Source organism: Oncorhynchus mykiss, chromosome 11 (genome assembly GCF_057628025.1).
Source record: "Oncorhynchus mykiss isolate SJ-2025 chromosome 11, ASM5762802v1, whole genome shotgun sequence".
Taxonomy (NCBI): Eukaryota; Metazoa; Chordata; class Actinopteri; order Salmoniformes; family Salmonidae; genus Oncorhynchus; species Oncorhynchus mykiss.
Window position 1 is genome coordinate 65203477 of NC_143032.1, and position 13126 is coordinate 65216602.

General features: G+C 42.1%; 2 protein-coding genes across 2 annotated transcripts; one reads left to right on the forward strand and one right to left on the reverse strand.

The window, feature by feature from the left end:
• Positions 1-214: 214 nt before the first annotated feature.
• izumo1 (izumo sperm-egg fusion 1) lies at positions 215-2778 on the reverse strand. Its single transcript, XM_090189174.1, has 8 exons — positions 2324-2778; positions 2101-2175; positions 1928-2011; positions 1747-1767; positions 1493-1576; positions 1078-1205; positions 789-947; positions 215-525 (listed from the first exon to the last, which is right to left on the reverse strand). Exons 1-8 carry the CDS (start codon positions 2589-2591, stop codon positions 310-312), a joined length of 1035 nt encoding a protein of 344 aa, XP_090045300.1. The 5' UTR covers positions 2592-2778; the 3' UTR covers positions 215-309.
• A 5295-nt stretch (positions 2779-8073) lies between these two features.
• LOC110536640 (uncharacterized) lies at positions 8074-12258 on the forward strand. Its single transcript, XM_090189149.1, has 3 exons — positions 8074-8231; positions 10002-10081; positions 10237-12258. The coding sequence occupies exons 2-3, from the start codon at positions 10004-10006 to the stop codon at positions 10867-10869; spliced, it is 711 nt and encodes a 236-aa protein (XP_090045275.1). The 5' UTR covers positions 8074-8231; positions 10002-10003; the 3' UTR covers positions 10870-12258.
• Positions 12259-13126: the final 868 nt, after the last annotated feature.

Here is a 13126-nt window from a genome sequence, read left to right on the forward strand (position 1 = left end):
GAATTTTGGAAGGGAAATGAGATTGGACTTGTCTGCTACCACAGAAGATCTGTCCTGGTTCCACCAATTTCACACGGCCAAATTTCTCAATTCATCTTTTGAACATCCATTCATGTTTTTTCTAATTAATCCCTCCATCATCTCTCTCCCCCTCTCTGTCTCTCCCACTCATATATTTAAGCAATCATTCATATTTTAATCAATCACCCATTCGGTCACTCTCTCCTCCTCCCCTTTCCCTGTCTTTCTCCCTCCCTCTCCCTCACCCATCATTCACTCTGTCCCCCACCTTTACCCTCCATCCCTCTCTCACCCAAAAGCAATAGCAAGGGCTAGGCTGGCCGTCAGACTCAGGGCAGTAATCATGATGATGATGACCAGCAGGAGGTCAGTGGGAGGGTGAGAAATGGGGGAGGCATCATAACTAGGAGGGAGGGAGGGCAGGGTGAGGAGAGATCTGGGAGTCGAGACAGGTGACGGGGTGACTGTGGACAAAAGAGAGGGAGAGGTGAAGGGTAATCTGGCCTATTCTGTTTCCAAACGTCTTTATTTTCATCCCATTTCATGCCTATTCTACTGGAGAATTGTAACCCCTGAATGTCTATGCCTCTATCAATGCCTTTGTTAAAGATTGATCTGTCCTCTTGAAGTAATCACTAATCTAACACAGCTGGATAAGTGAAAGCAAAGAATATAACTTTTAACAACTCTTATCACTTTAACATTGAGGGAAGGGAGAAAGGGATGATGCATTTCTGAAGTAGGCCAGGGGCTACATGTATTCAAACTGGCATACCAGTGAGCAGGAAGTGTGTGCGTGAAAGGACAGTTCCTTTGCCATCCGTTAGGAGGCAACGGTACATGCCCTCCTCATCGACATGCAGCTGGTTCAGCACCACAGAGGAATCCTCAGTAACCACCAGCACTCTGAAATCACCCTCTGTCAGCTAGAGGGAAGTGAAAAATGGGAAAGGGATGGATGAAAGTCTAAATGAATAACATTACATGTATGTGTTCAAAGCCAGAACACTCCAGTGTGTTTGTCTGCGCGTGTGTGTGTGCACCCTCACGTCTTACATTTGCAGTCCTTTGCGTCCCTGGAGCCCAGGTGTAGTGATAATCTGGCCGGCCCACCACTAGACTATGCCAGGGGAGGAAACAGTCCAACACTGCCTGTCCCCCCTCTGCTGCCTGCACTGGATACTCTACCAGAGAGAGAGAGGAGTAGGGGGGGGAAATCGGGGTAGAGGGAGAGAAGGAGAGAGAATGAAAATGAGAGGGAGGAGGGAGTGAGGAAGAGAGAAGAATGGTTAGAGGAAGGGAGGGATAGACAGTGGGATTGATTTAACCTCAGATTAGAATAGTTTGAACAGGTCAGTATTACCTAAGTCATCTATGACATTCAATAAGAGTAGACAGTGCTGCTGCATAAAGACACACACGGGCTCGCCCACGCATGGACGCACACATGGATGCACGCACAAACACTCACCCCCGCAGTCCTGAGTGGTAGAGGGGCAGGTGTGCAGCTTGTACTGACAGGAAAGGCAGTTCATTACTCTCTGATACAGCAACCCTGCAGTTTAAAAAGACAGCACAATTTGTTGCTGATCTATAAAGTAATAACTGTAATGGCAGAGGTGTGTGCGATCACAGGCCAATAGGTGAGGTGAAATGATGGCACTATGGAAGGGGGTGAAAGGAATGGCAGGAATGACAAATTAATTAAATTGCTCATGGGCTTACCACATTTGTTTGGGCAGAGACCTGACAAAACAAAAACAAGACATTAGTTAAATCCCACTCTATGTAAAGTGTTGCCATACACTGTTATTACAGAAAGAATCATAAACATATTACAGTGCCACTGATATTATTACTGTTGGTATTGTTGATATTAACACTAGGCTACAGCTGAACCAGTCACCTTTCTGGACAAAAGTCTGCAGGTGTTTCTCTAGAATTTTCCTGCCTTTCTCCAGAATTTGAATGGCCTCAAACGTCAGAGGCCCTTACACAGGGAGAGGACAGAGAGACGGTAGTCAGTTTCACACGCACACAAATACGCAAGCACAAACGCACGCACACAGGCACACACACCTGTGAGTTGGCTTCCCTGGAAACGGTCAAACTCACTCTGGTATTCTGTACTGGCCCTGTAGAGGGTGGTCGGGTCTGGGGGCACACACACACACACACACACCACACGCGCACCGTACACACCACACACACGTATTAACGTGCTCTGTAACGCCTACTAAGAGGTCTGGACCTTTATGGCACAGTTGGTAGTGCGCTTGGCTCGAAAGTAACAACCACCTACCAATAACTCCACTATACTGGTTGCTGGTGGTTGTGTAGGTGACGTAGGCGTAGTCTAGAATCTTCTTCAGTTCTATCTGGTCCTCTATGGTGGCAGAGGCAGCAGCCAATAGGTAGTCTTCATGGAGGAGCCTGACCCTGCGGTCACACTGCAGACAGGGTCTCCCCACAGGTACACAGCACAGCAGGAACAGGAGACATAGAAGGCTGGGGACAGACAGGAGCCGGACAGACAGTGGGAAAGACAGGGCCCTAACTGCCTTTTCCATAGCTAACTTTACTGACACAGCGATGGAGAGAGATTGACCTAAATTGTTTCAACCCCAAAGCATTATGATGCTCTACAAATGCGTAACTCCATGGCAGCTGTTTTAATGTTTACTGGGAAATGTTGGCAGGAACAATATACAACCTAATATGGGAAGATAAACTTGTTAACTACTCACTAAAGAAAAGCAACTTAAGTGGTAGAATTAGAACTATAGAATTAGAATAAAGAATTCCATTTCTATGGCAGCAAGCAACACATAGTACTGTGAAGTCACTGACACTAAAGTTTGAAACACTCCATAGAAATATAATTCTACTGTGTTCCTGCAGTAACTTTACAGGGACATCACAACTGTCTTGCTTTGCACAGTTCAATGGGGGCCTAATGGGAACACTTTGTTAAGTTTGTGGCTCACTGCTGACACTCAGTGGTGGAAGCTGGGCATGTGCAACAGCGAAGGCCTGTAACTGCTCGATCAAATCCAGTATAATAACATAGGTGACATGATAATGTATAGTCATGGAGGGTCAATAAAAGGTATTCATGATTGGCACCCTATTCTCTATGCAGTTAAATACTTTTGACCAGGGCCCATAGGGATCTGATCAAAAGCAGTGCACTATATGGGCCAGGGAATAGGGTGCCAGTTGGGATGCAGTCAAAGTGTTTCAGTATTAAAGCCTTCATCAGGGTGTTTAACACTGAGCTATATATTGCCAGGGCATGACAGTAAAACAACAAATAACATAATAGGCTAACAATGACAGACAGGAGACAAACCATGTAAATGCCATCCATTTTTATTGGCTGGCTAGATCTGTAATCAAAACCATACATATCAGAATGACTGGACGTGGATAAAGCAACAGAATGAACCCCATGTAACAAACCCAGGCTAAGTCCCAAATGGCACCATATAAACAATGAAAATAAATCGTTTGATTTCACTATTGTAGTTACTATTAGTTATTGTCAGGACCCGGTTACGAACTCGGGTCTCCGGTGTGAGAAATAGTCACTTTGCAAACTGAACCACTAATAGGCGGCAGAACCCAGAAGATGAGGCAGACACAGCAGTACTGGAAACAGTGTTTTAATAAAGTAAAAAGAAAAGACAAAAACAGAGTACCTCAAGAGAGTCCAACTGACGCAACAAATGTTCACAGCATCGCTGGGGCTGGGTGCTAACATTCAAACACAGAGCAAAGAACTGAGGAAAACTAAGGGTTTAAATACATTCAAGGGAAACGAGGCACAGGTGCAAATAATAACTGGGAACAAGGGAAAACAAAAGGGTCAAAAAGCACAATGGGGGCATCTAGCGGCCAAAACCGGAACAACCCTGGCCAAATCCTGACGGTTATGTTCAACTATTCTATTTAAGTTTAAACATAACGTGTTGCTATAACGACAGGTGAACTGACTCCATGTTTTTGGAAACCAGAATGTGTATGTGGCTTTACAATAAACAATGACTGGATTATAATGAGAGGAAAGTCACCAAGTGATAACACCAACTAATCAATATTACATGCATGTACATTAGTCATTGCAAATTATAATTTACATGTCAAGACACTTTATTTAAATTTAATTCAATAGCAAATAATAGTAAGGATGGTCTATTGATTAATACCATCGGAAAGTATTCAGACCCCTTGACTTTTCCCACATTTTGTTACATTACAGCCATATTCTAAAATGGATTAAATAACAAAAGATCCTCAGCAATCTACACACAATACTCCATAAATACAAAGCAAAAACATGTTTTTAGAAATGTTTGCACATTTATTATAAATAATAAACAGAAATACCTTATTTACATAAGTTTTCAGAGCTCAGGTGCATCCTGTTTCCATTGATCATCCTTGAGATGTTTCTACAACTCGATTGGAGTCAACCTGTGGTAAATTCAATTGATTGGACATGATTTGGAAAGGTACACACCTGTCTATATAAGGTCCCACAGTTGACGGTCCATGTCAGAGCAAAAACGGGCCTTTGTCAGAGGTCCTCTGTGGAGATGAGAGCATGTTCCAGAAGGACAACCATCTCTGCAGCATTCCACCAATCAGGCCTTTATGGTAGAGTGGCCAGACGGAAGCCACTCCTTAGTAAAAGGCACATGACAGCCCGCTTGGAGTTTGCCAAAAGGCACCTGAAGAAACAAGATTCTCTGGTCTGATGAAACCAAGATTGAACTCTTTGGTCTGAATGCCAAGCAACAAATCTGGAGAAAACCTGGCTCCATCCCTACGGTGAAGCATGGTGGTGGCAGCATCATACTGTGGGGACGTTTTTCAGCGACAGGGACTGGGAGACTAGTCAGGATCGAGGCAAAGCTGAACAGAGCAAAGTACAGAGAGATCCTTGATGAAAACCTGCTCCAGGGCACTCAGGTCCTCAGACTGGGGCGAAGGTTCACCTTCTAACAGGACAACGACTCTAAGCACACAGCCAAGACAATTTTGAATTTTTTAATATTTAACCTTTAACTAAGCAAATCAGTTACGAACAAATTCTTACTTACAATGACGGCCTACCAAACCTGCACGATTTTGATTCAGCCTGGTTTCGAACCAGGGACTGTAGTGACGACTCTTGCACTGAGATGCAGTGCCTTAGACCGCTATGCCACCCGGGAGCCCAAATGCAGGAGTATCTTTGGGACAAGTCTCTGAATGTCCTTGAATGGCCCAGCCAGAGCCCAGACTTGAACCCGATCGAACATCTCTGGAGAGGCTTGAGAAGATCTGCAGAGAAGAATGGGAGAAATTCCACAAATACAGGTGTGCCAAGCTTGTAGCGTCATACAAGCTTGAAGAAGAATCGATGCTGTAATCGCTGCCAAAGGTACTTCAACAAAGTATTGAGTAAAGGGTCTGAATACTTATGTAAATGTAGTATGTCAGTTTGACATTTTTTATTTTTTTATAGATTAGCAAACGTTTCTAAAAACAAGTTTTTGCTTTGTCATTTTGAATACTTTCCGAAGGCCCTGTAAATGCAGTTAAATACCCTCTTAAATATTTGGGGACCCTATTTGTTGTTTTTATTCAATTCAGTTGGTATGAGATGAGAACGGTAGTCCTTATCTGCAAAAGCAGGGCGTCTGCGGAAAGCTGAGTATCTTGGCTATTGATCTGTGCCTTAACATCTTTGGTCTGACTTACTACCATATATGGGCATACAAATATATAAGGCCAGGCCGAGCCGATGACCTAATTTCAAGGTTTTTCGACAGTGACATTCCGAGGGGTTCGTGCTGATTGTGCGGAGATTGTGACAGCTGGTTAAATTGCATCCCTTGACAAGGCAAGAACAAGATGTATGTCAGGAGAAGTGCAGTATTATCATAAGGATACGTATACTTGGAATATGGTGGAGGAATGGAGGGAAAAGGAGAGGCAGAGGACGTCTAAGAGAGAGAGAGAGAGAGAGAGAGAGAGAGAGCGAGAGCGAGGAAGAGGGTGAGCTTGAGTCAGTAAAAATGTCAGGAAAAGGGAGATGGTTTGTTAAAGAAGAATGGTAGAAAGTGGAAGCAGGGTGAGCTGACAGGAGAAGTGAAAATATATGAGATCGAAGTATCGGAGGTGGGTGATGTGGTGAAGTTCTCGGAGCCTGAGGCTTGCACCGAGGGTCACGATAAAGAGGAGTCTGTGACAGTAGGGTTGAAGTTTTTGGAAAAAGTGGACACTTGCCTTTTGTCTGATCCAGTTGTGGTTTCAGGGTGGGTGAAAACAGAGTTGGGTGCAGTGGAATCGGTGAGGGTAACCAGAAGTCTTCTTGTGATAATTGTTTGTGTTTCTGCTGGTCAGGGAGAGAAGGCGATCCGCGTTAAATGAATGGGGGAAAGAAATGTGAATTGTTTTGCTCTCAAGTGAAGGGCGTGATTACTGGCGTAGAAGTAAATGTAAAAGTTGACCAACTGAAGGGGAAGATTTTCGATGTTTGTGATGCTCGTCGTTTGGTGCGACGCAGACACTTCCACCTTTCACTTTGAGGACCCTCTATGTCCCCCTCACCGCACCCCCAAACCTGTCCCTCCTCCACTGCTCCGACCCACACCACCACCCCCAGACGAGGACCCATACAGGCCCATTAAGCCCCCTAATACCTCTGTCCCTCCTTTCAAAGGCGCTGCCCAACCTATCACAGGTATTGTGTATATATCCTCCCTGTTTTCTTAGTGGAAACTGTGCTCACTTATGTGGCTCTCTGCCCTTCCCCCCACCAGCCCTAGCCCTGTGCACCCAACCCTCAGACTCCACATGCAGGGACACAGACCAAGGTGGAGAACTCCCCCGTGTGCCCATACAAGGAAACGAAATCCCTCCCGTCTATGTTTTCACAGCCTCTGATAAGGAGCAGCCCGGAGTATTCATTCTGCCCTCTGCCCCCAGTGGCCAACCAGACAGATTGGCCCCCATCCCGCCCTGTAACCCATATTTGCACTTCCTTCAGGACAGAGCACAAACACGAGGGCGGAGGCAGCAGAGGGACTTCCTGGACCCATCTGAGGTGGCCAGTGGGGTTAACATGTTGTCTCCTCCCCTACGACCTGACACTGTTCCTCCTCCCATCCTCATTTACCCTGGTGTTTTTATTCCCATCATAGGAGAAAACATCAGACATAGATAATCGCCTGCCGAGATTCAGACTTCACTGATTCAAAGTAGTTTTCCCCAGTTCACCACACAGATACCCACAGATCCTCGAGGAGATAGAGCCTCAATGAAGGCATATTGATTAGAATAATAACAGGTTTATGTGTTTGTGTTTTGTATTGAAAGTAGCTGGAGATTAAACTAAATAAATGTATAATGCTGACTATTATATAACAATCCACACTGTCAATCGTTGGGTCTTTCTATACTTAATGCATATTTCTGTTTACCATTGGATGTAAAACAATTATCTGCAATAAATGAATAAAACTTGTGTGTTGTGATTTTACAGTGTATCTGTGCACATTTTGGGAAGAAATACTACCATTTAATTAATGAATATTAGATAATGGCATTTTAATGTGCAGCATGATTGTAGCTTCTCTGCTTCAGGAAAATGTGTATTGGTCTATTTGTTTTTCTGTGTTTACGCAAATCATTCCTGAGGAATGAGGGTGTTCCTTTGGTTTGGTGGTATGATATAATTAAAAAATCATTCTTCCTTTAATGACTACTGTAAAGTCTTGACAGAATATTGCCCTGGGTCTAAAATTCTGTTTTAGTAGTTGTTTACTGGGCTTATAGTTTTTTTCTTCAAATTACATTGGTTTGTCTGTATGTTATTTCCATTACTCTCTCATTCAACACTTTGGGGGATTTAATGTTGGAGTTTCTATTCTTCAAATATAGACAAGACTAAAGTAAATACCAGTATTGCCATGTAAATGTGTCAGCAAATGTAATGAATTATTATGGAGTGACACTTGGTTTATCCCACGCACCAAATCATGCATATAAGCATACCCCATTCATACAGTGTCTATTGTTCATTCATACATCCCATTTGATTCTATAGTTTTCTTATTAGTGCTGGATATACAGCAGGAACAGGAACTTTTAATTTGTATTCATTGGGACTGTATACCCCTTTTTATGCTGAAGAGGAGAGGATACTCAACCTAATCAAGGTAATGCTTAGAATAAAATTGATTTTCTACTAGTCTTTGCCATATACAGTCGTATGAAAAAGTTTGGGCACCCCTGACAATTTCCATGATTTCCATTTATGATGAAGGTATTTTGGACCATTCCTCCTTACAAAACATCTCCAGTTCAGTTAGGTTTGATGGTTGCCGAGCATGGACAGCCCACTTCAAATCATCCCACAGATTCTCAATGATATTCAGATCTGGGGACTGGGATGGCCATTCCAGAACATTGTACTTGTTCCTCTGCATAAATGCCAGGGTAGATTTTGAGCAGTGTTTTGAGTCGTTGTCTTGTTGAAATATCCAGCCCCGGCATAACTTCAACTTTGTGACTGATTCTTCAAAATTATTCCCAAGAATCTGCTGGTATTGAGTGGAATCCATGCGACCCTCAACTTTAACAAGATTCCCAGTACCGGCACTGGCCACACAGCATGATGGAACCCCCACCTAATTTTACTGTGGGTAGCAAGTGTTTTTCTTGGAACACTGTGTTCTTTTGCCGCCATGCATAATGTCCCTTGTTATGACCAAATAACTCAATCTTTGTTTCATCAGTCCACAGCACCTGATTCCAAAATGAAGCTGGCTTGTCCAAATGTGCGTCTGCATTCCTCAAGCGACTCTGTTTGTGGCGTGTGTGCAGGAAAGGCTTCTTCTGCATCACTCTCCCATACAGCTTCTCCTTGTGCAAAGTGCGCTGAATTGTTGAACGATGCACAGTGACACCATCTGCAGCAAGATGATGTTGAAGGTCTTTGGAGGTGGTCTGTGGGCTGTTTTTGACCGTTCTCACCATCCTTCGCCTTTGCCTCTCTGATATTTTACTTGGCCTGCCACTTCTGGCCTTAACCATAACTGTGCCTGTGGTCTTCCATTTCCTCACTATGTTCCTTACAGTGGACACTGACAGCTTAAATCTCTGCGATAGCTTTTTGTAGCCTTCCTCTAAACCATAATGTTGAACAATCTTTGTTTTCAGGTCATTTGAGAGTTGTTTTGAGGCCCCCATGTTGCCACTCTTCAGAGGAGAGTCAAAGAGAACAACAACTTGCAATTGGCCACCTTAAATACCTTTTCTCATGATTGGATGCACTTTTCTATGAAGTTCAAGGCTTAATGAGCTCACCAAACCAATTGTGTGTTCCAATGAATCAGTGCTAAGTAGTTACAGGTATTCAAATCAACAGAATGACTGCAGTGCCCACATTAATGCATAGCCTATTTTTCACATCTGATTTAATTTCATAACTTAATATTGCTACACTAAAAATCTTTGTCTGGACAATACCCCAGTACTCACCTTTTATTAGAAAATGAATGGCATGCCACTGTGATCATTTTCTGTGACGACAGAGTAAATTATTATGCAGCCTCAGAGGGGTGCCCAAACTTTTTCATACGACTGTAGTGTTGAATGGTCAAATGGTCCTGTGGTTTGGACAATCATATCACATGACCTGGATTTGAACCTTTATTTAAATATTTTTCAACAACCTGTCTCCTTTTATTTTTATGTCAGATGGTCCAGCTCCATTCCCAGATAATTGCTTTCATTTTTGGTGTAATTCTAATTCCTAGCTTAAAATAACAGTTCAAATCTAGGTCATGAGACATGACAGTTCAAAACACATGGCCCTATAGAATGAATTATGTTAAATTATAATGTATTCAATAATCCTTTGGTACTCAACATTGTTTGTCAAGTTAACTATGTTAAAAAAAGTTACATTTATTTTACTCTTTCAGAAATGAAGGAAAAGAAATTGGAGAATTTGAGGACCGCCTTCTATATTTTATTTGTGGCAACCATAGCATCTTCAAAACCAGTAAGAGTGCCCCTGCTGTTTTCCATCATCTTTATTCTGATAAATCTGTAATTATTATAATGTGCACAATGACAAAGTCAGTGAATAGACACTGTGTCAAAAGTGTGCTATTCTATGTTTCTACACTCAATTAGTATTTATATTTGTGAAACCAGGTCAGTCTACATGGATTCCAATTCAGAAGCATGATGGCTGACAGCCTGGAATCGTCTGAGTCCTCGGAGTCCAGCAAGTCTTCCTCAGAGAATGGTCAGCCAATGGTCGCTGGCACTAAGATCGCAATACCAGACACTCAGGAGGAGACAGACCCACCAGACAGTGAAGCTATAGCCTCTGAAACAGCCTCAGAAGTTGATGATGCTTTAATTGCTTCACAAACCACACTTCAAACGGATGCCTCATCAGCAGTGGCACTAAATGGGACAGACACTGAGGCTACCTCACAGCATCCAGTCATCGTCGCATTGACTGATTCTCCCAGTCTGACTTCTGATAATGTCACAACCCATATACGGTCTATGGTCACAACGGCTCTGCCATCAATCACTGACACAGCCACAATTCAAACATTCTATGTGGGCACAACTTCTCCCCCGGGCCCATACCACATACCCATTATGGAGCAGCCAACACCTCCACCAGTCTCCCCAATACCAAGCCTAACTCCCCAGCAGCTAGTTCCATTGAGTACCACTGATGACATAGCTGGTGTGCCAGGTTGTTTTACTGTAGTATACATAACCAGCCCTCATGCTCAGCCAGTTCCTGTTAGAGGTGATAACATTTAAAGCAGAGAGGAAATTATTATATCATTGATTAAAGTCAGACATAAAAGCTGGCTTCTTTTTTTCATTTGTCTTTATGAACATATGAGCACATTGCAGCCACATAGTGAGCTGGAGGGGCGCCTGTGCTGCAACTGGCTGAAGCGCTCATGAAAATGATTCACTATAATATTTTGCACTATATAAGTGATAAATATGTAGATATACTGTACTTTATATTGCTCAGTGTCTTCCATGAGTCAGTCTCACATGTATTTGCATTTTTTCCCATCTTTTATCTTTTGTGTGATTTATTTTGAAAGTCGACACAGATTGCATTAACACTGTCAACAACATTTTAGTCTATTTGTAAAAGAGGACCCACCATCTGTAAATAAATGCTCTTTAAACATTTAGAAAAAGGACGGAAGTCAGAAAGAGTACCTTTTCGTGTGCTGCAGGATATTTTGGGGCTTTTGATTATACTGCAAAACTTATTACAGGCGATTTGCAGATAATGCCAGCTGTTGGGCATTCTTTGTGACTCCCATTGTGTCCTCAGTTATCATTGAATGAATGAATGATGATACATTCCTGTTTTAATTTTGTACTGTAAAGCTTGTCTTGTATACAATTGAATGTCTGACCCAGAAAGACAGAGACCCTGGAGCAGATGGTGTTTAACTTCTGGTAAGAATGCAATGCAGTGAGTGAACAAGTGGGTGTTGTTGTTTTTTTCCGTATTACAGAGACACTGTTGTTGAGAGATACCAAAGCTCATGGCATGAAGTATGTTTGCCACCGCACAACACACATTGAACATTTACATGTGACACACAGACACAGAAAAATATTTTTGAAATAGCTTCACTACTTGGACCCCAAATAAACATTTAAAAGTTTTACTTTTTCATATTTCTACATGGAACGTATAGGAACCATAGACCAAGCTGGACCCTTAATGGTCAGCCTATCATACAAAAGGCAGCAGAAGGTAGCTAAATGCATCTGCTACGTTGTATAGATTATAACCTGCAACCAGGTTAGCCCCCTGTTGTCCTGAGATGATAACAGTCTGTAATCTGATGCATTGCGAATGTTAAGCTCTTGAGCCGCTTAAAACCACTTGTGGTGTAAAATTCATACTCATCTGATAATGTGGACAGAACACCATACTAACATTAATAGCCTGGTCAGAAATTACCTCTATTTTGTAGCACTTATTAGGCACTGTTTTTCAAAACGCCCAACTGAAATAAGTAAGTTGTGGTTGTCCTCATTGGGAATTGTATTCATTAACATTTATAAAATGTTGATTGACTTTTCAAAGCCTCTTATTAAAGTACCTGTGAAGATGTATGATATTCATAATTTGAATCTACTGTACATAGATTAAACACTCTTTACAATCCATTTAGAGGTCCTATTGAAATCCACGTAATGATACTGCTTGTGACTGAGTACTACACCCTAATAAGTCTTGATTTGTGTCTAATTACTATAATGACCAGGTCTGTCTAGTCAACAACAAACACTATTTCTGCATGTTCTTCACTTAAATACAAAAACATTGTAGTGAAAATAAAATAAACAAATGCTTGTTCCTAGGGATGAGGTCAATTATAGTTTGTCAGAACACTTTTAATCACATTTCAATTTAGATTGACCCGTCCCCGACCCTCGGTGCACTAGTTCATATAAACATGTTTTTTTGTGAAACACTAAAATAGTTCTCCTGAGCCTGGCAGCTCTATTCAAACATCAAGGCTATAACAAGTTCAGCTTAAGTCCTTAATTGCTTTAACCAATAGACTGGTATGGGAACAGAGGAGAAAAAAGGAAATACATTATATTGAAACTGGCCCAGTACAAGTGTTTGACTGGATCTGTGTGTAGACCTTTTAATCAGCAAGTCAATAATCTCATATCCTATAAGAGGATTCCTTTTCCAAGCCAAGTTATGTCAGACAATAAAATGGCTGTTGAGTTCTTTTATAGAATGAATATCTTCTCTACGATCACCATCACTATATTCTTGTCAGTGTTATTGTATATAATTGTTCTCCATGTGTAGTTGTAACATAATTAATGTAATTGAATATATTGTCAAAGTGAGCTTGTGGCCTTGATTCTAATAGGCTAAGAGAGACCACAGACACCTGTTGTCCACTCTGACAGGAAGCATGTTAACGTCTTAAAGTCCTTATCCTCTTTAAACACCCCCACACCCTCTTTGTTCTCCTGCAGCACAGAGGTCTCTGTGTCATTACAATCTGGCAAT